Raw genomic sequence first — 27362 nt, forward strand, 5'->3', positions numbered from 1 at the left:
GAAAGCTACAGTTTGGAGACCACTGTATAGCGGTCACCAAACTGTGCCACTTCCGATTTTGCAAAACTACAACTCCAAGCATGCCCAGACAGTCAGTGCATGCTGAAAGTTGTAGTTTTGCAACATCTTGAGGACCACAGTTTAGAGACCACTACACAGTGGTCTCCAAACTGGGGCCCTCAAGATGTTGCAAAACTACGACTCCCAGCATGGCCAGACAGCCAAAGGCTGTCTGGGCATGCTGGGAGTTGTAGTTTTTCAACTTTTAGAAGGCCACAGTGAAGATCACCTACCGGCGATCTTTCCGGCCGTACTCCTCCTGCTGCCGCACTTTCCGGCCGCACTCCTCCTGCTGCCACCGATGCCGCCGCTGCTCTAGGATGCCACCACCGGTCCGGGTAAGCCGGCCATGCTCCCCTCCCTGCCCTTGGGCAGAGCGGGGGAAATGAACTCTAAACCCTCCAACTACCCCAACTGCCATTGGTGATCGTACTGACCGACCAATGGCAGGGGATAGGAGAAGGTGACAACACTGCCACCTTGCTCCTATCCTTTAGGATGGTCGGAGCTGTCTCTGACAGCTCCGATCATTCTTATTTTCCAGGCGATCAGGTCACCAGTGACCCGATTGGCCTGGATTGCTGCAAATCGCTGGTCTGAATTGACCGGCGATTTGCGGCGATTGCCGACATGGAGGTTCTCAGGACTCCTCTAGGCATTGCCACGGGATGCCTGCTGATAGATATCAGCAGTCATCTCGGTCCAATCACCGACCGGCAAGCAGCAGTGATTGGAAATGAGGAGGGCGTACAGGTACGCCCTCCGTCCTTAAGTACCGGGACGCGAGGGCGTATCCATACGCCCTCCATCTCCAACAGGTTAAGGGGTTAAAGTGGTTAAAAATGTGTTCAGTGATTCTTCTATGCCTCTCCATTTCACAAAAATGTTGTCAATGTACCTATGCCAGAGGACCAAACTGGTGCCAAGTAGTGGGATAATTGCTGTCCTACCTTTCAACAATCAACATAAAAGACTGGCCGTTACTGCAACAGAACAAAGCACTAGCTCCAATCCTTATCAATAAAGCAAGAATTGTGTACACCAAGGCACCGAACCTGGGATTAAAATTGGCACCAACCTCGAAACAACCAATGCTGGTAAAGGAAGGTGAACAAAAAACATGGGTATCTTAGAAAGGATTTTACAAATGTGGGAAATGTAACACAGTAAGGTGACAAAATTCCCAAAGAAGATCAGCACTATTCTGTCCAATAGTAACACTCACCAACATAACATCACAGAGTTCCTCACATGTACCAGTACTTCCGTAATATACATGATAACATGCCCATGGCAAAAGTAATACATTGGTAGAACAAAAAGAAGCCTAAAAAAAGAGTGAGCTAACATATGCACAATATAAAATAGGTTTCGAAAAACACTCTTTATCCATGCATTTCACAGAGGTACGTGATTGCGATCCATCCGGTATATCATTTGTAGCCCTAAAAACAGTAACAAAAAGCTGGAGAGGAGGAGAACACATTCCTAAAATGTCGGGAGAAGAAAGTAAAATGATATATGAATTTAACACTTTAGCACCTTTTGGGCTTAATGCAGATTTAGAATTATTTGGCTTTTTAACATAACACATATTATCATACTACTCATTTTACATATTTATAGATTTTTTATAGCAATCAGGTTTTACCTTTTTTAATGATTTTATTCAAACTATATCACTTATCACCTATACAACCCCTATTCTCCATTCATTCACTCCAAGCCAACTTTCTTTCTTCTCCCCAGTTCTGTTTTACCATCCAGTCCTGTTTTCACCACATAACCAGCAGAAGTGTACGCATGCAGAGATCCATCATGGGTTTTGCTGATCACTTATATTTAGAGCCCTATAAGAGCCGTCACCCTCCCATATACTTGCATTGAGGGGGTGGGGTGTGACATCATGAGGGGGCGGGGTTATGATGTCGTGAGCACCCAGCCCCGGCTCCAGTGTTCGGAACAGTTTGTTTCAAACATAGCAGCGGAGTACCCCTTTAAGCACGAGCGTTCATACCCTCAGCGCTGCATCAGTGGGCAGAGGACGCGGTACTCCAGCGCTTCTCTGGTCCCCACAATTACTGCAAGGGTAATCTGAGTTATTTCATCTTTATTGCACGGAATCTATTTTTGCAATTTGTGAACTACTGTTTCCGTTTGTGGACTAGTTTGGCTGCTCAATAAATTTAAATTGATTAGCTGCTTTAATTGAACATACATTGTGTATACCTACCAGAGTGGACCGCCGGCATCCACTTTGGCTATTTGTTTAACATATTTTATTATCAACTTACTAACAATAAACTAGTTATCATTAACCCTTAGTCTCTGTTATTGTATATTTTTGGGTGTTTTAGGCTATACTCTCCCACTTTTTCACATTATTCCTCTGTTCTCCCTCCAAAACTGTTACATTACATTAACCCTCAAGTCCTTGAGAACCAGTAAATTTTTCTTTCAATTTTCTATAAATTTTGCATGTCCAAATTCTGATGTAGTAAATCATCAGATTGAGCATACCCACTGTCTTTTCATTTTTTTTATTTATCAATATACAAGCAATAATATTATTTATGATCCAATAATAAAAAAGCAATAATATTTATAATACATTGTATAAGAATATTGAATATTATTTGGTCTATATTGATGGCTTCTATAACATTACAAGACATCTACGGAAACAGATAGAACAAAAGAGAGGAGCTTATACCCTTGGAGGTGAAGCACATGGTACATTAGGAATATAGTGCTCCAATTCATATACACAATTTATGGAAGAATAATCCATACTTGCTTACGTGGAATTTTCTTCATTGCAGTTTGATTCCTCTACATCCATGTTGTCATGCAGACTGATATTTGTATTGGTCAGGTCAAGCTGAGTTTGATTCTTAAATCTGATTATTATTCTCTTGGCTCCAAACAGAATACAAGTGCTGCCATTTTTGGTTACATTCATGTTACTTTGAGGGGGTAAATTACTTTCGTGTGTCACTTCTCTGCTCATTGTCTCTTTTCTTACAATGTTGTAATATAGATCCTGCATAAAAGAACACATTGTATTTATAACCACAAAAATACATGGATATTTAGAGCACATCAATAATACAATAAAAAGTTTTTTAAATGATTATTTAATGTGACAGTTGCTGTATTGGTTATTCACTAATGATTTTTGTCATAAATGAAGCATAATGATGATTAGTAATTATTGTGCAATACCCTAGAGGTCCACAAGGAGCAGTGTGTAGGATCAGTAATTATTGTGCAATAAGCTTGAGGTCCACAAGGGTCAGTGTGTAGCGTTCATCTGTGCTAGTGATATCATGGACCTACCTTCTAAAGCAGTGTTTCCCTCCAGTTGTTACAAAACTACAACTCCAAGCAAGACCAGAAAGCCAAAGAAAGGAGGTACCAAAACTCTCCTAGTCCTAAGTCTACAGGCTGAGGTCATGTAAGTTTAAATGTGATTGCTTTGTCTTGTGTTTTAGAGATGAGCGAATTTTTGAAAAATTCGATTTGGCCGATTCGCCTAATTTTCCGAAAAAATTTGGTTAAATTTGAATTCATTTACGGCGAATCTCTATTAAAAACGGCTATTTCCGGGCTACAGAGAGCCTAAGTAGGGGTGTAGAACACTTTGCCTTGCCATAACACGCATAGGGAGTTTGCTGGGTCAGTGAAATAATATTATGTTATTCAGTATGACATGCAGATTACAGGCATCGCTGTTAGAATCACTGCCACAGAGCACCTGGATGTGGCAGCAGGGTCGTGAGACCATATGGCATCACAATTGAAGAGATTAAAGAGATTTTTGAGCTGTCAATTGAAGCGTTTAAAGAGATTAATACGTTTAATGTTCCACCAGCAGCATGAGATCATATGGAGCCACAGACTGGAAGTGGCGGCAGCTTATGTAGGCATAATGACAGAGCCTGGAGGTGGCATCAGCATGAGGAGACCATATAGTGGTTGAATGACACACCTGGAGGTGGCATCAGCATGAGGAGAACATATTGTGGCAGAATGACACAGCCTGGAGGTGGCAGGAGCATGAGGAGACCATAAAGTGGCAGAATGACACCGCCTGGAGGTGGCATCAGCATGAGGAGAACATATGGTGGCGGAATTACACAGCCTGGAGGTGGCAGCAGCATAAGGAGACCATATAGTGGCAGAATGACACAGCCTGGAGGTGGCAGAATGACACAGCCTGGAGGTGGCATCAGCATGAGGAGAACATATGGTGCCAGAATGACACAGCCTGGAGGTGGCATCAGCATAAGGAGAACATTTGGTGGCAGAATGAGACAGCCTGGAGGTGGCAGCCGCATGAGGAGACCATATATTGGCAGAATGACAGCCTGGAGGTGGCGGCAGCATGAGGAGAACATATGGTGGCAGAATGACACAGCCTGGAGGTGGCATCAGCATGAGGAGAACATATGGTGGCAGAATGACACAGCCTAAGGGTGGCGGCAGCATAAGGAGACCATATAGTGGCAGAATGACACAGCCTGGAGGTGGCATCAGCAGCATCAGTCCTGAAAGTAATATACAAGAAGAACATCCAGCATCCAGGTTGAAGTCAAAAGCAGGGTATTTCTTTATTGGAAAACTTGCATATACACGATAAAAACTCTGACACATGTCACGCTTTCGCGCTCAGTGTACTTTATGACTAAGCGCAAAAGTGTGAAACATGTAAGAGTTTTTATCGTGTATATGCAAGTTTTCCAATAAAGAAATACCCTGCTTTTGACTTCAAACAGGATGCTGGATGTTCTTCTTGTATATTGCTCTGCATTGAAGCTGGAGGCGGGACCAGCGGGTCTGTTCAGGTGTGAAGCCTGATCAGGGTGAGCTGTCACTTTCTTGATGTTTAGGAGTCCTGAAAGTGACCCGGCTGCCATTTCTAAGGGTTTTTAGGTGGAAAAAGGGAGAGGTTCCTGTGTGGGGCGACCCTTTTTAGGTTGAGTAACACTTGCCAAGAAGGGAACTAATAGTCTCTCGCCCTATTTATTCCCTTCTTGGCAAGTATTACTCACCCTAAAAAGGGCGGCTTCACACAGGAAACTCTCTCTATTTTCACCTAAAAAACCCTGGGAAATGGCAGTGTTTGTAGGGGGTAAATAGGGAGGGGTTCCTGTGGGGGCGGGTAAAACTTGCAAGAAGGGAATTCATAGAGCAAGAGTAGGGCCTTACAGGGGAAGTTTTTACCCCCACCTGTTACAATGGGCCATACGTTGTTCCCTTCCACTTTTTAGAGGTCTTTGCATCACATCAATACTTGGTGGTGTAGGTGGCACAAGGTGTTTTTTGCACACCTTTCCTTTTTGTTGATTAAAAAAAATAATTTGGGTCCATACATTTTATCCTAAGAAAAGTTAAGTTTTAGCTAATGCATATCCTCAATACATACTTGTGGTTTGATGGCGAGGAATGTCTGTAACTGAGGAGCAGAACCTTAAATATTTTTTGCAGTATCCATTTTTGTGAAGTGTTGGTGTGGCACCATGGTTAATCTACTCTGATGCATCAGGCATTGGTGGGTGGAAATCCTGGCTGATCCAAGCTGATTCATATTGACAAAGGTCAGTCTCTCCACATTTTTGGTGGACAGGCGAGTTCTCCTTGGGGTAACTATGGCCACCCGCCGCACTAAACACCCGCTCTAATGGCACATTACTGGCCAGGCAGGACAGCTTTTACAGGGCAAACTCTGCTAGTTGCGGCCACAAATCCAGTTTGGCTGCAGAGAAGTCCAGCGGATGAGGAGGCAGAGTCAGACACTGTAACAGGACCAACAGCCTGAGAGCGTGGAGGCGGAAGCGGCATGACCTGCCCAAGTTGCTGGTGTGGCTGTGCAGGTACCACATTTACCCAGTGGGCCTTAAAGGACATGTATTGTCCTTGACCGTAGTTACAGCTCCACACGTCAACGCTGCCGTGCACTTTGGTACACACCGACAGGCTCAAGGACTGGTCCACCTTCTGTTCCACATATTTGTGCAGGGCTGGTACTGCCTTTTTCGCAAAGAAATGATGGCTTGGGACTCTCCACCTCGGCTTGGCACAAGCCATCAGTTCTCTGAAAGGTGCAGAGTCCACCACTTGAAAAGGGAGGGACTGCAGCACCAGCAACTTGGACAGAAGCACATTCAGCTTGTGAGCCGTTGGATGAGTGGGCGCATACTGTTGTCTCTTGGACATCGCTTCGCTGATGGATTGCTGCCGGAATGACTGACAAGAAGTAGGAGGGGCAGGAGCATATGGATCAACAGAAGATGTGTATGACAAACAGCTCCCTTCAGCTAAGGTGGTGGAGCCTTGGCTGGCTGAAACAGGGAACGGCGTGCTACTAGGTGATGCAGCAGGCTGGAGCACCGCATCGGACCCATGGTTCTCCCAGGCCGCTTTATGGTGATACTGCATATGTTGACGCTGGACCATGGTGCCAACATTGGGACCCTGGCCAAGCTTACCTTCTGCCGACACATCTTGCATGTGGCCATGTTAACATCCTCCGGATGTTTGATGAAAAACTGCCACACCGCCAAGTAGATGATTTTCCCCCCAACTGTGGCACTGACTGACTGTTACTGCCGCCGACTCCAGGAACCCCTGTTCCACTACCTCCTGGGCAGGTGGGCTGACGCGAAGCAGGTGGTCTACCCCAGTCACGTTTGGCTTCAGACTTCCCACTGCAGCCACCATGCTAACTCCCAACAATGCTACAACCTTGCTGGCTCACCTGCTGCCTCACAGGCAACCTGCCACCCTCTTCTCTTGATCATGATGAAGCCCCTTCTGCACCCGGCTCCCAAGTGCGATCGACTTCATCATCATCGAGTTGTGTCTGCACATCACTGATGTCCTCCTCAGGTTCCTCAACGGTGTCTGGTTCAGGAGCTTGAATGCTCGCAACTCCACCTCCCACGCCACTCTCCTCCTCATTACTACTTGCCCGCCTAGAGGAGGAGGCGGCAAATGTCTCCTCCAATTCTTGGCTAGGCAGTAGCTACTGACTGTCCTCTAGTAGATCGTCCTCACTAAATAGTGGAGCTGAACCCACAGCATACAATACTTCTGTTGGGGACGGAACAGCATAGGACAGAGGCAATGGAAGGACAGGGACTGCTCCCGGGCTATGCCAACTGAGGGTTGTGTCTGAGGAACCCACAGACTGTTTACTGGGGGTGTCAGATGTCACTTGGGATGAAGTGGATGAGTGAGTTAACCAATCAATGATGGCAGATGGGTTGCTGGTCGAGATACGACTGCTAGCTGATACCGGGAGCTCAGGCCTCTCGCTACGACTCCTGCTGCCATGTGCCCCTAGTCTGCTGCGACCTCTGCCTGTGCCTGATGAATTTAGGCCTTTGTCACTCTTCTGTGCAAATCCTGGCACTTCTCTGCCTGACATACTTATACACCAGCTGAGTGCGTATATGTTACACTTATGAGAGGACAATACGCTCCACTACACTTACAACTGTATAAGGCTATTAAAGCAGGTGTGTAGGTTTGGTTGGCCTTTCAGAGTAACTAGCCCTTATGACTTTAACAGGAACAAAATCGTACACCACCTAGGTGTACATACAGGTTACACTTATTAGAGGAGGACAATACACTCCACTAAGCTTACAACTGTATTAGACTACATAAGCAGGTGTGTATGGTTGGCTGGCCTTTCAGAGTAACTAGGCCCTTATGACTTTAACAGGAACAAAATCGTACACCACCTACTAGGTGTACGTACAGATTACACTTATGAGAGAAGGACAATATGCTCCACTAAGCTTACAACTGTATTAGGCTACAAAACCAGGTGTGTAGGTTTGGCTGGTCTTTCAGATTAACTTGGCCCTTTTGACTTCAACAGGAACAAAATCGTACACCACGTAGGTATACGTACTGGTTACTTAAGCATCCAAGAAAAAATGCATGTCGGCACTCAATCTTCTGTTCTATTTCTTCTTTATTTGCAATACTCACATATTACAAGATACAGGATGATGGACAAGGGGGGGTACCACAAGGCGACAGCACTGTTTCGCTCGCTGACAAGCTTCAACAGGCCTCTGGTTCATTATGGAACATAGACACACTTATACAGGTGCTAATTAGTAAACCACCTTTCATTTTCCTAAACACCTCACGTGACATCATGACATAACGGTTCAGGTATCAGCGTCAGTTAAAACAACTCATATCCACTCGATCGTTTAGCCCTAAAAGGCCTGCTGCCTCTGTTTTCAATATCCAACACGCTTCCCTCTGCAGCAACGTCTTATTTCTTGGCTCACCTGGTTTAACATGTACCTGCTCTATTCCAGCAAACTTTGAAACCTCAGGATTTCCTTCATGGGCATCAATCACGTGGGACAAAAGATGAGGCGCTCCTTTACCTGTCCGGAATAAATAAAAATGCTCTCTGATACGAATTCTAAGCTGCCTCGTTGTTTTGCCCACGTAGTAATACCCACAAGGTAGTAATACCCACAATATACTATGTACTTGGATCGACAGGTAATGAGCTCTCTCACTGTGTGAACTACTGCTCCCATTCTGATGCCATTTTTACCTAGGTTGTATTTACAGAAGTTACAAGATTTACACTGTACATTGCCTTTCGGAGACATTTGAGATAAGCATGTTACTTTCTTTTGTGTACTAGTTTTCATACTATTCTTTAAGGTGTCTCCTATAGTTTTATTCTTCTGATATGCTGTTAATGGTTTTCTTTTTTCTATTACGCTCAGTTCTTCAGCGCTTTCCAAAATATACCAATTCCTCCTAACTGCCTGCTCTATAATTCAATTCATAGATGAATTGTCAAATGTGAAAGTAAACCATCTTTCAGCTTTATTTTTGTTCATATTATTCTTAATCTGTTTTTCTTCCTGTTTTGTTTGTAATGTTCCTATCTGTTGTCTCAGCTCTCCTTCTACCTGCTTTTATTAGTTTTTCCAGGTAATGTCTCTCCCTCAGTCTTATCTCTAACTGATCTGCTTGTTCTTTATATGATCTCTCACTCTGATTAATTCTTTTCAACCTTGTGAACTGTCCGTAGGGTATCCCCTTCTTTACAGAATACGGATGTGAGCTATCGAAATGTAGCAATGTATTTCTGGCTACAGCCTTGCGGTAGCCTTCACTAACTATTTCTCCAGCTTTGATACACAATCTTACATCAAAAAAATTAAATAGATTTCCCTCCATACTTACTCGTGAAATTCATGTTAACGTTATTGCTCTCATTAAGGTAGCTCACAAACTCTGTGAACTGCAACTCATTACCAGACCATATAATTAGTATATCATCCACGAATCTTGCATAAAATTTTATACACTGAACATATGGATTCTTATATGTTTAAACATGATTAGACTCAAAAATGGCTAAAAACAAATTGCCATATGTGCAGGACACTGGCGTCCCCATCGGGTGCCAGTGGCCTGCTTATACAAATGACTAGAGTATTGAAATGTACTGTTGGAGAGGATAAAATGAAGTGCCTCACAAACAAAAGTAATGAAACCCGAGGATTTACCTGAATATTGAAGAAATTCCTGCACAGCCTGTGCACCCGCATCATGAGGGATGCGGGTGTACAAGCTGACTACATCTACTGAACATAGGCTCCACCCTTCATGTAACTGGATTTCTCTTATGGTTTGTAATAAGTGACCTGTATCCTTAAGATACAACGGAATACTATTAAGCAATGGGCGCATAAGTCAATCAACATAATGGGAAAGATGCTCAGTCACTGAGACAATAGGACGTCCGGGGCCGATTCAGGGCTTTATGCACTTTCGGCAAGAGATACCCCTTTGCTGGCTTAGGGTTTTTTGGTATTAGCTTTTCTGCATTTTTCTGAGAAATATATATTTAATAACTTCGTCTTTCAAAAAGTTTTTCAACCTGTCAAGAATTCTCGGGGTTGGATAAGTTATAAAGGGGGTATACGTGGCCTTATCTGACAACTGCCTTTCAGCCTCTTCATCATAATACCGTTTAGTCAGAACAACCACACTACCCCCTTATCTGATCTAATGATCACTAGATCCTTTCAGTTTTTTAACCATTTCAATGCTTTGATCTCATTATTTGATAAATTGGGCACTCACTGTGGGTATAGTACTGCTGTCACATGTCTTTTGACAGCTTTATGAAATAAATTAATATGACTGCCTTTCATCACGGGAGGAGAGAATTCGGACTTGTTACCCTTTTCGAATCTTGCGACTCCTAATTCATTCTCTTCTCCCGTGGGGCTACAATCCTCCTCAAATGCCCATGCCAGCATATCAACACATTCCCTCTCCCGCTCTGAGAATTCAGGAAATATCATAAACCCTAGAGGGTCAATCCCAGCTGCAACCCTCCTTCTGCTGCTGCTCATTAATGGGTTTATTAAGGAAAAATTTGTACAGATTTATGTCCCTCATCGCTCAATGTAAATCAATATCCAACTGCACTTCATTACAGTTCTCTCTCAAGCCATAGTTAAGTTCTTTTGACAATAACGATTTACAGTCCTGGACTAATTGGACTTCTGTCAAATTGATCACATAGGGTTGGCTGGCCTTTCAGAGTAACTAGGCCCTTTTGACTTCAACAGGAACAAAAATCGTACACCACGTAGGTGTACGTACAGGTTACACTTATGTGAGGAGGACAATACACTCCACTAAGCTTAAAACTGTATTAGGCCACAAAAGCAGGTGTGTAGGTTTGGCTGGCCTTTCAGAGCAACTAGGCCCTTTTCACTTTAACAGGAACAAAATCGTACACCACCTAGGTGTATGTATAGGTTACACTTATGAGAGGAGGACAATATGCTCCACTATGCTTACAACTGTATCAGGCTACAGAAGCAGGTGTGTAGGTTTGGCGGGCCTTTTAGAGTAACTGTACCAAATGAGTTTTTCAGGAAAAAAAATCATGCACCACCTAGGTGTACATACAAGTTAAACTTATGAGAGGACAATACGCTCCACTACACGTACAATCTGTATTAGGCACCAAAAGCAGATGACTATGGCTTTTAGTGCTCACTGTTACGCCTAGCGCTCCGGGTCCCCGCTCCTCCCCGGAGCGCTCACGGCGTCTTTCTCCCTGCAGCGCCCCGGTCAGTCCCGCTGACCGGGAGCGCTGCACTGTCTTGGCCGTTGGGGATGCGATTCGCACAGCGGGACGCGCCCGCTCGCGAATCGCATCCCAGGTCACTTACCCGTCCCGGTCCCCTGCTGTCATGTGCTGGCGCGCGCGGCTCCGCTCTCTAGGGCGCGCGCGCGCCAGCTCTCTGAGACTTAAAGGGCCAGTGCACCAATGATTGGTGCCTGGCCCAATTAGCTTAATTGGCTTCCACCTGCTCCCTGGCTATATCTGATCTCCTCCCATGCACTCCCTTGCCGGATCTTGTTGCCTTGTGCCAGTGAAAGCGTTTAGTGTGTCCAAAGCCTGTGTACCTGAACTTCTGCTACCCATCCTGACTACGAACCTTGCCGCCTGCCCCCGACCTTCTGCTACGTCTGACCTTGCCTCTGCCTAGTCCTTCTGTCCCACGCCTTCTCAGCAGTCAGCGAGGTAGAGCCGTTGCTAGTGGATACGACCTGGTTGCTACTGCCGCAGCAAGACCATCCCGCTTTGCGGCGGGCTCTGGTGAAAACCAGTAGCCTCTTAGAACCGGTCCACTAGCACGGTCCACGCCAATCCCTCGCTGACACAGAGGATCCACTACCTGGAAGCCGAATCGTGATAGTAGATCCGGCCATGGATCCCGCTGAGGTGCCGCTGCCAAGTCTCGCTGATCTTCCCACGGTGGTCGCTCAGCAATCGCAGCAGATTGCCCAACAAGGACAGCAGCTGTCGCAGTTGACCGCCATGTTACAGCAACTTCTGCCTCTGCTACAGCAGCAACCATCTCCTCCGCCAGCTCCTGCACCTCCTCCGCAGCGAGTGGCCGCTCCTAACCTCCGCTTGTCCCTGCCGGACAAATTTGATGGGGACTCTAAACTCTGCCGTGGATTTTTGTCTCAGTGTTCCCTGCATATGGAGATGTTGTCGGACTTGTTTCCTTCAGAACGGTCTAAGGTGGCGTTCGTAGTAAGCCTTCTTTCAGGAAAGGCCTTGTCTTGGGCCACACCGCTCTGGGACCGCAATGATCCTGCCACAGCCACAGTCCAGGCCTTCTTCACTGAACTCCGGAGTGTCTTCGAGGAGCCAGCCCGAGCTTCTTCTGCCGAGACTGCCCTGTTGAACCTGGTCCAGGGTAATTCTTCAGTGGGCGAGTACGCCATCCAATTTCGTACTCTTGCTTCCGAGTTATCATGGAATAACGAGGCTCTCTGCGCGACCTTTAAAAAAGGCCTATCCAGTCGCATCAAGGATGTGCTGGCCGCACGAGAGATTCCTGCCAATCTGCAAGAACTCATCCATCTAGCTACCCGCATTGACATGCGTTTTTCTGAGCGACACCAAGAGCTCCGCCAGGAAAAAGACTTAGATCTCTGGGCACCTCTCCCACAGTATCCGTTGCAATCTACGCCTGGGCCTCCCGCCGAGGAGGCCATGCAAGTGGATAAGTCTCGCCTGACCCAGGAAGAGAGGAATCGCCGTAGGGAAGAAAATCTCTGTCTTTACTGTGCCAGTACCGAGCATTTCTTGGTGGATTGCCCTATCCGTCCTCCACGCCTGGGAAACGCACGCACGCACCCAGCTCACGTGGGTGTGGCGTCTCTTGGTTCCAAGTCTGCTCCTCCACGTCTCACGGTACCCGTGCGGATTTCTTCTTCAGCCAACTCCTCCCTCTCAGCCGTGGCCTGCTTGGACTCCAGTGCCTCTGGAAATTTTATTTTGGAGTCGTTTGTTAATAAATTCAGCATCCCGGTGACCCGTCTCGTCAAGCCGCTCTACATTTCCGCGGTTAACGGAGCCAGATTGGACTGCACCGTGCGTTACCGCACAGAGCCCCTCCTCATGTCTATTGGACCCCACCTTGAGAGGATTGAGTTCTTCATTCTCCCCAACTGTACCTCTGAGGTCCTCCTCGGTCTGCCTTGGCTCCGGCTTCATTCCCCCACCATTGATTGGACCACCGGTGAGATCAGGAACTGGGACTCTGCCTGCCACAGGAAGTGCCTCTCCCCCCCTCCCAGTCCCGTCAGGCAAGCCTCTGTGCCTCCCCATGGCCCCCGTCCTGGTGTCACACTGCCCCGTGCCAGGCCTCGCCCTCTGCCCTCCCTCCCCATTCCCACTCCTGCTGTACTGCCTGCCGTTGAGGAAACCCTCCATTCTTTCCCGGTGTCCTCATCCCAGGGGAGGCAGTTACCGGACAAAGAGAAGGGGAGACCTAAGGGGGGGGGGGTACTGTTACGCCTAGCGCTCCGGGTCCCCGCTCCTCCCCGGAGCGCTCACGGCGTCTTTCTCCCTGCAGCGCCCCGGTCAGTCCCGCTGACCGGGAGCGCTGCACTGTCTTGGCCGTTGGGGATGCGATTCGCACAGCGGGACGCGCCCGCTCGCGAATCGCATCCCAGGTCACTTACCCGTCCCGGTCCCCTGCTGTCATGTGCTGGCGCGCGCGGCTCCGCTCTCTAGGGCGCGCGCGCGCCAGCTCTCTGAGACTTAAAGGGCCAGTGCACCAATGATTGGTGCCTGGCCCAATTAGCTTAATTGGCTTCCACCTGCTCCCTGGCTATATCTGATCTCCTCCCATGCACTCCCTTGCCGGATCTTGTTGCCTTGTGCCAGTGAAAGCGTTTAGTGTGTCCAAAGCCTGTGTACCTGAACTTCTGCTACCCATCCTGACTACGAACCTTGCCGCCTGCCCCCGACCTTCTGCTACGTCTGACCTTGCCTCTGCCTAGTCCTTCTGTCCCACGCCTTCTCAGCAGTCAGCGAGGTAGAGCCGTTGCTAGTGGATACGACCTGGTTGCTACTGCCGCAGCAAGACCATCCCGCTTTGCGGCGGGCTCTGGTGAAAACCAGTAGCCTCTTAGAACCGGTCCACTAGCACGGTCCACGCCAATCCCTCGCTGACACAGAGGATCCACTACCTGGAAGCCGAATCGTGACACTCACCCTAACTGGCCCCTATTAGCTTTAGAGTTTTAGTACACCCCAGTGCAGCAGTACAGAGTCGCTGTGCAGTACACCCAAAAGTGTACTTTCTCTCTCTTTCTCTCTCTTTCTCTTCCCTGTCACTGCTTGTTTGCAGTGATTTGGGCTTGTGGTGAATAGCTGCTTTAAATCTTTTTTTTTTTTCTGGAACACACACACACTATCTGCTCTCTCTCTCTATTCAAAAAAAGGTTGAAATGGCTGCCGATTATATAGGGCTGTGACATCACAGGGGCTGGATTGCTGCTGATAGGCTGCATGCCACCATGTGATACAGGGTCATCCCTCCGTCACACCTTCTCAGAATTCCTTGCCCCATGTCCACACATGTGGATCCACCATTTTAGCCCCCCCCCCCCCCCCCTCCACAGCCTGCAGAAAATGGAGTCTATGGGGTGATTCGTTAAAAGGAATCGCGGCGATATTCAGATTCATTACGAATCACATTTTTAGGAAATTCGCAACAAATTCAGATTCGTCATAATCGATCCGCTCATCTCTATTGTGTTTGTAATGTCTTGTCTTGTTTCATCAACTTTTTAGTTGGGAAACACTGCTTTGCCCCTTGTGGAGCTCTAGCATATTGCACAATAACTACTGATCCTACACACTGCCCCTTGTTGACTCTATATTGCACATTAATTACTTTTTATATGTTTAATGCTTTGTCTTGTATAGTATTGGTCTGCTTACTATGTTCTATTTATGGTCATTTTAATACTCTGTTTTCTTACTGTATTTTTTATCTGTAAAACTCTTAATATAGATGGCCAAGTATGTTGACGGTTCATATTATACTGGTTTGTGTATTTTTCTTCCACATGTTTGACCATAACTTTACAAACTTTATACATTTATGTTGTAGCCATGATTTCAGACTACCAGAGCATGGGAGAACCAAAGCCTGAGACACTTCCTTAAATGGACACTGTTAGAATCAAAAACTTTTTATATGTTGTACATCTTGGCAAAACATTAACCTTTTTAATATACTTAATAAAAAATAGTTATCTCCTTTTTATAGAAATCCTGGTTTAAAAAAGAGACCACTTGGTGTACCCATACCATCCATCTTTTTCCCAGTTGAAGCACAGGCTGGGACAAAGTCCAGGAAGTGAGGGTGTGCTTACTCCTGTCCTGTCTATTAGACTCTTGTCTGAAAACAAAGAGAAGGGGTTTAAAGAGCATCCTGTAGTGATTGGATGAAGAGACCCAGCACGGCACACCAGTCTCAGAAAGGAAGTGAACACATGGTGAGTGAGGGCAGGCACAGTGCTTATCTTGGACATGCCCAGTGGATTCCAGAATGAGTGAGCAGCACTCATTATTTATTTGTGATATGACAGGTGCACTTTAACCCCTTAACGATGAGTGCCGTAAATATACGGCGCTGCTAAGTGTCACTTTGCACACAGCGCCGTACATTTACGGCACTGTGTTTCTTGATCACCGAGTCTCCGGACGCGGTGATCAGAACGGGATGACTGTTGATATCTATCAGCAGCCATCCCGGCATATCGCCCAGGGAGGTCCTGAGACCCCCCTTGTCGTCGATCGCCGTGATTCGCCGGTCAATTCTGACCAGCGAATCACGGCTTTTCTGGGCTGATCGGGTCTCTGGTGACCCGATAGCCTGGAAAATAGAGATGATCAGAGCTCTGATCATCCTAAAGGATAGGAGCGAGGTGTCAGGGGTGCCACCTCCTCCTATCCCCTGCAATTGGTGGATCAGGCCGATCGGCGAATCGCAGGGCAGGGGCAGGTGGGGGGGGGGCAAAGTTGAGATCGCTCTGGAAGTCTGTGGGCAGAGCGGGGCAAAGATGGCGGCAGTGGTAACCGGCGGCATACAGCGGGGGACGGCGGCCCACAACGGGGGACCGGCAGCGCAGAGGACCGGCGGCAGCATTGACAGACCATGCATGCTGGGAGTTGTAGTTTTGCAACAGCTGGAGGTACACTGGTGTAGAAACACTATGGTAGTCTGTTACCTAACTTAGTGTTTCCCAACCAGTGTGCCTCCAGCTGTTGCATAACTACAACTCCCAGAATGCATGGTCTGTCAGTGCATGCTGGGAGTTTTAGTTTTGTAACAGCTGGAGGTTTACAGAGTACATTCCCGCTTTAAGTTTGAGCTGCAGCAAATTTTCCGCCACAGCTCAAACTCCCAACAGGAAACTCGCTGTGAACCCCCGCCCGTGTGAATGTACCCTAAAAACACTACACTACACTAACACAAAATAAAGGGTAAAACACTACATATACACCCCCTTACACTGCACTAACACTACACTGCATTAACACTATACTACACTAACATAAAATAAAGGGTAAAACACTACATATACACCCCCCCCCCCCCCCCCCCAATAAAAATAAAAAATGCCTCATACGGCAGTGTTTCCAAAGCAAAGCCTCAAGCTGTTGCAAAATAACTCCCAGTATTGTCAGGCAGCCATTGACTGTTCAGGCATGCTGGGAGTTTTGCAACAGATGAAGGCACCCTGTGTGGGGAACACTGCTGTGTCCGTCTCTATGCAAATCCCTAATTAAGGCCTCAAATGCGCATGGCGCTCTCTCACTTCGGAGCCCTGTCGTATTTCAAGGCAACAGTTTATGGCCACATATGGGGTATTTCCATACTCAGGAGAAATTTCCTAACAAATTTTGGGGTCTTTTTCTCCTTTTACCCCATATGAAAAGGTAAAGTTGGGGTCTACACCAGGATGTTAGTGTAAAAAAATAAATGTACACTAACATGCTGGTGTTGCCACATACTTTTCATTTTTACAACAAGTAAAAGGAAAAAAAGACCCCCAAAATTTGTAACATAATTTCTCCTGAGTACGGAAATACCCCATATGTGGGTGTAAAGTGCTCTGCGGGCGCACAACATGGCTCAGAAGTGAGAGCACACTATGTACATTTGAGGTCTAAATTGGTGATTTGCACAGGGGTGGCTGATAGATACAGCGGTTCTGACATAAACGCAAAAAAAAATCACCCACATTTGACCCCATTTTGGAAACTTCACCCCTCACGGAACATAACAAGGGATATAGTGAGCCTTAATACCCCACAGGTGTTTGACAAATTTTCGTTAAAGTTGGACGTGAAAATGAAAAATCTGATTTTTTTTTCACCAAAATGCTGTTACCCCAAAGTTTTTATTTTCACAAGGGGTAATAGGAGAAAAAGCCCCCCAAAATTTGTAACGCCATCTTTTCTAAGTATGGAAATACCCCATATGTGGATGTAAAGTGCTCTGCGGGCACACTACAGGGCTCAGAAGAGAAAGAGCACCATTGGGCTTTTTGAAAGAGAATTTGGCTGGAATTGTATGCCATGTGTGTTTACAAAGCCCCCATGGTGCCAGAACAGCGGAACACCCCCCCCCCCCACATGCGACCCCATTTTGGAAACTATATCCCTCATGTAATGTAATAAGGGGTGCAGTGAGCATTTACTCCCCACAGGTGTCTGACAGATTTTTGGAACAGTGGTCCGTGAAAGTGAAAAATTAAATTTTTCATTTGCACAGCCCACTGTTAAAAAAATCTGTCAAACGCCAGTGGGATGTAAATGCTCACTGCACCACCTATTAAATTCTGTGAGGGGTGTAGTTTCCAAAATGGGGTAACATGGGGGGGGGGATCCACTGTTCTGGTAGCACAAGGCCCCCGACTTCTATTCCAACCAAATTTTCTTTCCAAAAGCCCAACGGCGCTCCTTCTCTTCTGAGCATTGTAGTTCGCCCGCAGAGCACTTTACATCCACATATGAGGTATTTCCATACTCAGAAGAAATTGTGTCACAGATTTTGGGGGGCTTTCTCTCCTATTACCACTTGTAAAAATGACAAATTTGGGATAACACCAGCATTTTAGTGAAAAAATATTAAATTTTTCATTCTCATGTCCAACTTTAGCGAAAATTCATCAATCACCTGTGGGGTGTTAAGGCTCACTATACCCCTTGTCACATTCCTTGAGGGGTGTAGTTTCAAAATTATTGTGCCATGTTTTTTTTTTTTGCTGTTATGACACCATGGGGGCTTCCTTAATGAGACATGCCCCCCAACAACCATTTCAGCAAAATTCGCTCTCCAAAATCCCATTGTCGCTCCTTCCCTTGTGAGCCCTCTAGTGCACCCACAGAGCAATTTACATCCACATATGAGATATTTCCTTACTCGAGAGAAAAGGGGTTACAAATTTTGGGGGACATTTTGACCTATTACCCCATGTGAAAATGAAAAATTTGGGGTTGCACCAGTATTTTTGTGAAAAAAAATAAAATTATTCATTTTCACGTCCAAATATAGTGAAAATTCGTCAAACACCTGTGGGGTGTTACGGCTCACTGTACCCCTTGTTATATTCCTTGAGGGGTGTAGTTTCCCAAATAGTGTGCCATGTTTTGTTTTTTCTGTTCTGGCACCATGGTAGCTTCCTAAATGAGACATGCCCCCCAAAAAACATTTCAGCAAAATTCGCTCTCCAAAATCCTATTGTTGCTCCTTCCCTTCTGAGCCCTCTACTGCGCCCGCAGAACACTTTACATCCACATATGAGGTATTTCCTTACTCAAGAGAAATAGGGTTACAAATTTTGGGGGAAATTTTTACCTATTACCCCTTGTAAAATGAAAAAAATTGGTTTACAAGAACAAGCTAGTCTAAAAAATTAATATTTCTAATTTTCTCCTCCAGTTTGCTGCTGTTCCTGTGAAACACCTAAAGGGTTAACAAACTTTCTGAATGTCATTTTGAATAGTTTAAGGGGTGCAATTTTTATATTGGGGTCCATTAGGATATTTATAACATAAAGACCCTCAAATTCACTTTGAAACTGAACGGGTCCCTGAAAAATTCCGATTTTGAAATTTTCATGAAAAATTCAAAATTGCTGCTAAACTATAATGTCTTCAAAAAGTAAAAACATGTCAACTTTATGATGCAAACACAAACTAGACATATTGTATATGTGAATCAACATATCATTTATTTGGAATGTATACTTTCCTTACAAGCAGAGAGCTTCAAAGTTTGAAAAATGCAAAATTTTCAAATTTTTCATGAAATTTGGGATTTTTTCACCAAGAAATGATGCAAGTATCGACAAAAAATTACCACTAACATAAAGTAGACTATGTCACGAAAAAAACATCTCAGAATCAAATTCATAAGTTAACGGTCTAAGGTGGCGGACAGAACGGTCTAAGGTGGCGTTCGTAGTAAGCCTTCTTTCAGGAAAGGCCTTGTCTTGGGCCACACCGCTCTGGGACCGCAATGATCCTGCCACAGCCACAGTCCAGGCCTTCTTCACTGAACTCCGGAGTGTCTTCGAGGAGCCAGCCCGAGCTTCTTCTGCCGAGACTGCCCTGTTGAACCTGGTCCAGGGTAATTCTTCAGTGGGCGAGTACGCCATCCAATTTCGTACTCTTGCTTCCGAGTTATCATGGAATAACGAGGCTCTCTGCGCGACCTTTAAAAAAGGCCTATCCAGTCGCATCAAGGATGTGCTGGCCGCACGAGAGATTCCTGCCAATCTGCAAGAACTCATCCATCTAGCTACCCGCATTGACATGCGTTTTTCTGAGCGACACCAAGAGCTCCGCCAGGAAAAAGACTTAGATCTCTGGGCACCTCTCCCACAGTATCCGTTGCAATCTACGCCTGGGCCTCCCGCCGAGGAGGCCATGCAAGTGGATAAGTCTCGCCTGACCCAGGAAGAGAGGAATCGCCGTAGGGAAGAAAATCTCTGTCTTTACTGTGCCAGTACCGAGCATTTCTTGGTGGATTGCCCTATCCGTCCTCCACGCCTGGGAAACGCACGCACGCACCCAGCTCACGTGGGTGTGGCGTCTCTTGGTTCCAAGTCTGCTCCTCCACGTCTCACGGTACCCGTGCGGATTTCTTCTTCAGCCAACTCCTCCCTCTCAGCCGTGGCCTGCTTGGACTCCGGTGCCTCTGGAAATTTTATTTTGGAGTCGTTTGTTAATAAATTCAGCATCCCGGTGACCCGTCTCGTCAAGCCGCTCTACATTTCCGCGGTTAACGGAGCCAGATTGGACTGCACCGTGCGTTACCGCACAGAGCCCCTCCTCATGTCTATTGGACCCCACCTTGAGAGGATTGAGTTCTTCATTCTCCCCAACTGTACCTCTGAGGTCCTCCTCGGTCTGCCTTGGCTCCGGCTTCATTCCCCCACCATTGATTGGACCACCGGTGAGATCAGGAACTGGGACTCTGCCTGCCACAGGAAGTGCCTCTCCCCCCCTCCCAGTCCCGTCAGGCAAGCCTCTGTGCCTCCCCATGGCCCCCGTCCTGGTGTCACACTGCCCCGTGCCAGGCCTAGCCCTCTGCCCTCCCTCCCCATTCCCACTTCTGCTGTACTGCCTGCCGTTGAGGAAACCCTCCATTCTTTCCCGGTGTCCTCATCCCAGGGGAGGCAGTTACCGGACAAAGAGAAGGGGAGACCTAAGGGGGGGGGGTACTGTTACGCCTAGCGCTCCGGGTCCCCGCTCCTCCCCGGAGCGCTCACGGCGTCTTTCTCCCTGCAGCGCCCCGGTCAGTCCCGCTGACCGGGAGCGCTGCACTGTCTTGGCCGTTGGGGATGCGATTCGCACAGCGGGACGCGCCCGCTCGCGAATCGCATCCCAGGTCACTTACCCGTCCCGGTCCCCTGCTGTCATGTGCTGGCGCGCGCGGCTCCGCTCTCTAGGGCGCGCGCGCGCCAGCTCTCTGAGACTTAAAGGGCCAGTGCACCAATGATTGGTGCCTGGCCCAATTAGCTTAATTGGCTTCCACCTGCTCCCTGGCTATATCTGATCTCCTCCCATGCACTCCCTTGCCGGATCTTGTTGCCTTGTGCCAGTGAAAGCGTTTAGTGTGTCCAAAGCCTGTGTACCTGAACTTCTGCTACCCATCCTGACTACGAACCTTGCCGCCTGCCCCCGACCTTCTGCTACGTCTGACCTTGCCTCTGCCTAGTCCTTCTGTCCCACGCCTTCTCAGCAGTCAGCGAGGTAGAGCCGTTGCTAGTGGATACGACCTGGTTGCTACTGCCGCAGCAAGACCATCCCGCTTTGCGGCGGGCTCTGGTGAAAACCAGTAGCCTCTTAGAACCGGTCCACTAGCACGGTCCACGCCAATCCCTCGCTGACACAGAGGATCCACTACCTGGAAGCCGAATCGTGACACTCACCCTAACTGGCCCCTATTAGCTTTAGAGTTTTAGTACACCCCAGTGCAGCAGTACAGAGTCGCTGTGCAGTACACCCAAAAGTGTACTTTCTCTCTCTTTCTCTCTCTTTCTCTTCCCTGTCACTGCTTGTTTGCAGTGATTTGGGCTTGTGGTGAATAGCTGCTTTAAATCTTTTTTTTTTTTCTGAAACACACACACACTATCTGCTCTCTCTCTCTATTCAAAAAAAGGTTGAAATGGCTGCCGATTATATAGGGCTGTGACATCACAGGGGCTGGATTGCTGCTGATAGGCTGCATGCCACCATGTGATACAGGGTCATCCCTCCGTCACACCTTCTCAGAATTCCTTGCCCCATGTCCACACATGTGGATCCACCATTTTAGCCCCCCCCCCCCCCCCTCCACAGCCTGCAGAAAATGGAGTCTATGGGGTGATTCGTTAAAAGGAATCGCGGCGATATTCAGATTCATTACGAATCACATTTTTAGGAAATTCGCAACAAATTCAGATTCGTCATAATCGATTCGCTCATCTCTATTGTGTTTGTAATGTCTTGTCTTGTTTCATCAACTTTTTAGTTGGGAAACACTGCTTTGCCCCTTGTGGAGCTCTAGCATATTGCACAATAACTACTGATCCTACACACTGCCCCTTGTTGACTCTATATTGCACATTAATTACTTTTTATATGTTTAATGCTTTGTCTTGTATAGTATTGGTCTGCTTACTATGTTCTATTTATGGTCATTTTAATACTCTGTTTTCTTACTGTATTTTTTATCTGTAAAACTCTTAATATAGATGGCCAAGTATGTTGACGGTTCATATTATACTGGTTTGTGTATTTTTCTTCCACATGTTTGACCATAACTTTACAAACTTTATACATTTATGTTGTAGCCATGATTTCAGACTACCAGAGCATGGGAGAACCAAAGCCTGAGACACTTCCTTAAATGGACACTGTTAGAATCAAAAACTTTTTATATGTTGTACATCTTGGCAAAACATTAACCTTTTTAATATACTTAATAAAAAATAGTTATCTCCTTTTTATAGAAATCCTGGTTTAAAAAAGAGACCACTTGGTGTACCAATACCATCCATCTTTTTCCCAGTTGAAGCACAGGCTGGGACAAAGTCCAGGAAGTGAGGGTGTGCTTACTCCTGTCCTGTCTATTAGACTCTTGTCTGAAAACAAAGAGAAGGGGTTTAAAGAGCATCCTGTAGTGATTGGATGAAGAGACCCAGCACGGCACACCAGTCTCAGAAAGGAAGTGAACACATGGTGAGTGAGGGCAGGCACAGTGCTTATCTTGGACATGCCCAGTGGATTCCAGAATGAGTGAGCAGCACTCATTATTTATTTGTGATATGACAGGTGCACTTTAACCCCTTAACGATGAGTGCCGTAAATATACGGCGCTGCTAAGTGTCACTTTGCACACAGCGCCGTACATTTACGGCACTGTGTTTCTTGATCACCGAGTCTCCGGACGCGGTGATCAGAACGGGATGACTGTTGATATCTATCAGCAGCCATCCCGGCATATCGCCCAGGGAGGTCCTGAGACCCCCCTTGTCGTCGATCGCCGTGATTCGCCGGTCAATTCTGACCAGCGAATCACGGCTTTTCTAGGCTGATCGGGTCTCTGGTGACCCGATAGCCTGGAAAATAGAGATGATCAGAGCTCTGATCATCCTAAAGGATAGGAGCGAGGTGTCAGGGGTGCCACCTCCTCCTATCCCCTGCAATTGGTGGATCAGGCCGATCGGCGAATCGCAGGGCAGGGGCAGGTGGGGGGGGGGGGCAAAGTTGAGATCGCTCTGGAAGTCTGTGGGCAGAGCGGGGCAAAGATGGCGGCAGTGGTAACCGGCGGCATACAGCGGGGGACGGCGGCCCACAACGGGGGACCGGCAGCGCAGAGGACCGGCGGCAGCAGAATGCAGCAGTGAAAATCTGGTAAGTGATCTTCACTGCTGCATTGTAGTTTCACAACTACAACTCCCAGCATGCCCAGATAGCCAAAGGCTGTCTGGGCATGCTAGGAGTTGTAGTTTTGCAACATCTGGAGGGCTACAGTTTGGAGACCAATGTATAGTGGTCTCCAAACTGTGCACTTCCAGATGTTGCAAAATTACAACTCCCAGCATGCCAAGACTGTCCAGGCATGCTGACCATTGTAGTTCGACAACATCTGAAGGGCCAGATGTTGCAAAACTACAACTCCCAGCATCATCTCCGGGCATGCTGGGAGTTGTAGTTTTGCAACAACTGGAGGCACACTGGTTGGGAAACACTGTCTGTTTCCTAACTCAGTGTTTCCCAACCAGTGTGCCTCCAGCTGTTGCAAAACTACAACTCCCAGCATACATTGACAGACCATGCATGCTGGGAGTTGTAGTTTTGCAACAGCTGGAGGTACACTGGTGTAGAAACACTATGGTAGTCTGTTACCTAACTTAGTGTTTCCCAACCAGTGTGCCTCCAGCTGTTGCATAACTACAACTCCCAGAATGCATGGTCTGTCAGTGCATGCTGGGAGTTTTAGTTTTGTAACAGCTGGAGGTTTACAGAGTACATTCCCGCTTTAAGTTTGAGCTGCAGCAAATTTTCCGCCACAGCTCAAACTCCCAACAGGAAACTCGCTGTGAACCCCCGCCCGTGTGAATGTACCCTAAAAACACTACACTACACTAACACAAAATAAAGGGTAAAACACTACATATACACCCCCTTACACTGCACTAACACTACACTGCATTAACACTATACTACACTAACATAAAATAAAGGGTAAAACACTACATATACACCCCCCCCCCCCCCCCCCCCCAATAAAAATAAAAAATGCCTCATACGGCAGTGTTTCCAAAGCAAAGCCTCAAGCTGTTGCAAAATAACTCCCAGTATTGTCAGGCAGCCATTGACTGTTCAGGCATGCTGGGAGTTTTGCAACAGATGAAGGCACCCTGTGTGGGGAACACTGCTGTGTCCGTCTCTATGCAAATCCCTAATTAAGGCCTCAAATGCGCATGGCGCTCTCTCACTTCGGAGCCCTGTCGTATTTCAAGGCAACAGTTTATGGCCACATATGGGGTATTTCCATACTCAGGAGAAATTTCCTAACAAATTTTGGGGTCTTTTTCTCCTTTTACCCCATATGAAAAGGTAAAGTTGGGGTCTACACCAGGATGTTAGTGTAAAAAAATAAATGTACACTAACATGCTGGTGTTGCCACATACTTTTCATTTTTACAACAAGTAAAAGGAAAAAAAGACCCCCAAAATTTGTAACATAATTTCTCCTGAGTACGGAAATACCCCATATGTGGGTGTAAAGTGCTCTGCGGGCGCACAACATGGCTCAGAAGTGAGAGCACACTATGTACATTTGAGGTCTAAATTGGTGATTTGCACAGGGGTGGCTGATAGATACAGCGGTTCTGACATAAACGCAAAAAAAATCACCCACATTTGACCCCATTTTGGAAACTTCACCCCTCACGGAACATAACAAGGGATATAGTGAGCCTTAATACCCCACAGGTGTTTGACAAATTTTCGTTAAAGTTGGACGTGAAAATGAAAAATCTGATTTTTTTTTCACCAAAATGCTGTTACCCCAAAGTTTTTATTTTCACAAGGGGTAATAGGAGAAAAAGCCCCCCAAAATTTGTAACGCCATCTTTTCTAAGTATGGAAATACCCCATATGTGGATGTAAAGTGCTCTGCGGGCACACTACAGGGCTCAGAAGAGAAAGAGCACCATTGGGCTTTTTGAAAGAGAATTTGGCTGGAATTGTATGCCATGTGTGTTTACAAAGCCCCCATGGTGCCAGAACAGCGGAACACCCCCCCCCCCCCCCACATGCGACCCCATTTTGGAAACTATATCCCTCATGTAATGTAATAAGGGGTGCAGTGAGCATTTACTCCCCACAGGTGTCTGACAGATTTTTGGAACAGTGGTCCGTGAAAGTGAAAAATTAAATTTTTCATTTGCACAGCCCACTGTTAAAAAAATCTGTCAAACGCCAGTGGGATGTAAATGCTCACTGCACCACCTATTAAATTCTGTGAGGGGTGTAGTTTCCAAAATGGGGTAACATGGGGGGGGATCCACTGTTCTGGTAGCACAAGGCCCCCGACTTCTATTCCAACCAAATTTTCTTTCCAAAAGCCCAACGGCGCTCCTTCTCTTCTGAGCATTGTAGTTCGCCCGCAGAGCACTTTACATCCACATATGAGGTATTTCCATACTCAGAAGAAATTGTGTCACAGATTTTGGGGGGCTTTCTCTCCTATTACCACTTGTAAAAATGACAAATTTGGGATAACACCAGCATTTTAGTGAAAAAATATTAAATTTTTCATTCTCATGTCCAACTTTAGCGAAAATTCATCAATCACCTGTGGGGTGTTAAGGCTCACTATACCCCTTGTCACATTCCTTGAGGGGTGTAGTTTCAAAATTATTGTGCCATGTTTTTTTTTTTTGCTGTTATGACACCATGGGGGCTTCCTTAATGAGACATGCCCCCCAACAACCATTTCAGCAAAATTCGCTCTCCAAAATCCCATTGTCGCTCCTTCCCTTGTGAGCCCTCTAGTGCACCCACAGAGCAATTTACATCCACATATGAGATATTTCCTTACTCGAGAGAAAAGGGGTTACAAATTTTGGGGGACATTTTGACCTATTACCCCATGTGAAAATGAAAAATTTGGGGTTGCACCAGTATTTTTGTGAAAAAAAATAAAATTATTCATTTTCACGTCCAAATATAGTGAAAATTCGTCAAACACCTGTGGGGTGTTACGGCTCACTGTACCCCTTGTTATATTCCTTGAGGGGTGTAGTTTCCCAAATAGTGTGCCATGTTTTTTTTTTTCTGTTCTGGCACCATGGTAGCTTCCTAAATGAGACATGCCCCCCAAAAAACATTTCAGCAAAATTCCCTCTCCAAAATCCTATTGTTGCTCCTTCCCTTCTGAGCCCTCTACTGCGCCCGCAGAACACTTTACATCCACATATGAGGTATTTCCTTACTCAAGAGAAATAGGGTTACAAATTTTGGGGGAAATTTTTACCTATTACCCCTTGTAAAATGAAAAAAATTGGTTTACAAGAACAAGCTAGTCTAAAAAATTAATATTTCTAATTTTCTCCTCCAGTTTGCTGCTGTTCCTGTGAAACACCTAAAGGGTTAACAAACTTTCTGAATGTCATTTTGAATAGTTTAAGGGGTGCAATTTTTATATTGGGGTCCATTAGGATATTTATAACATAAAGACCCTCAAATTCACTTTGAAACTGAACGGGTCCCTGAAAAATTCCGATTTTGAAATTTTCATGAAAAATTCAAAATTGCTGCTAAACTATAATGTCTTCAAAAAGTAAAAACATGTCAACTTTATGATGCAAACACAAACTAGACATATTGTATATGTGAATCAACATATCATTTATTTGGAATGTATACTTTCCTTACAAGCAGAGAGCTTCAAAGTTTGAAAAATGCAAAATTTTCAAATTTTTCATGAAATTTGGGATTTTTTCACCAAGAAATGATGCAAGTATCGACAAAAAATTACCACTAACATAAAGTAGACTATGTCACGAAAAAAACATCTCAGAATCAAATTCATAAGTTAAAGCATCCAAGAGTTATTACTGCTTAAAGTGACAGTGGTCATATTTGCAAAAAATGGCTGCGTCCTTAAAGGGGTATTCCAGGAAAAAACTTTTTTATATATATCAACTGGCTCCAGAAAGTTAAACAGATTTGTAAATTACTTCTATAAAAAAATCTTAATCCTTTCAGTACTTATGAGCTTGTGAAGTTAAGGTTGTTCTCTTCTGTCTAAGTGCTCTCTGATGACACGTGTCTCGGGAAACGCCCAGTTTAGAAGAGGTTTGCTATGGGAATTTGCTTCTAAACTGGGCGTTTC

The 27362-nt window shown here is 46.1% G+C and overlaps 1 protein-coding gene across 5 annotated transcripts in view; it reads right to left on the reverse strand.

Moving 5' to 3' along the window:
• The window catches only part of LOC130290868 (V-type proton ATPase subunit S1-like protein), a 107716-nt gene that overhangs the window by 14550 nt on the left and 65804 nt on the right, over positions 1-27362 (reverse strand). For 4 of the 5 annotated variants that reach the window (XM_056539048.1, XM_056539038.1, XM_056539056.1 and 1 more), the window contains one exon: positions 2862-3103. In XM_056539048.1, the coding sequence (XP_056395023.1) occupies positions 2862-3103 (242 nt within the window). Of the gene's footprint in view, positions 1-2861; positions 3104-8375; positions 8478-27362 lie in introns of all 5 variants that reach the window. The other variant, XM_056539064.1, reaches the window with a different exon arrangement.

This window comes from Hyla sarda, chromosome 1 (genome assembly GCF_029499605.1).
Source record: "Hyla sarda isolate aHylSar1 chromosome 1, aHylSar1.hap1, whole genome shotgun sequence".
NCBI classification, from domain to species: Eukaryota; Metazoa; Chordata; class Amphibia; order Anura; family Hylidae; genus Hyla; species Hyla sarda.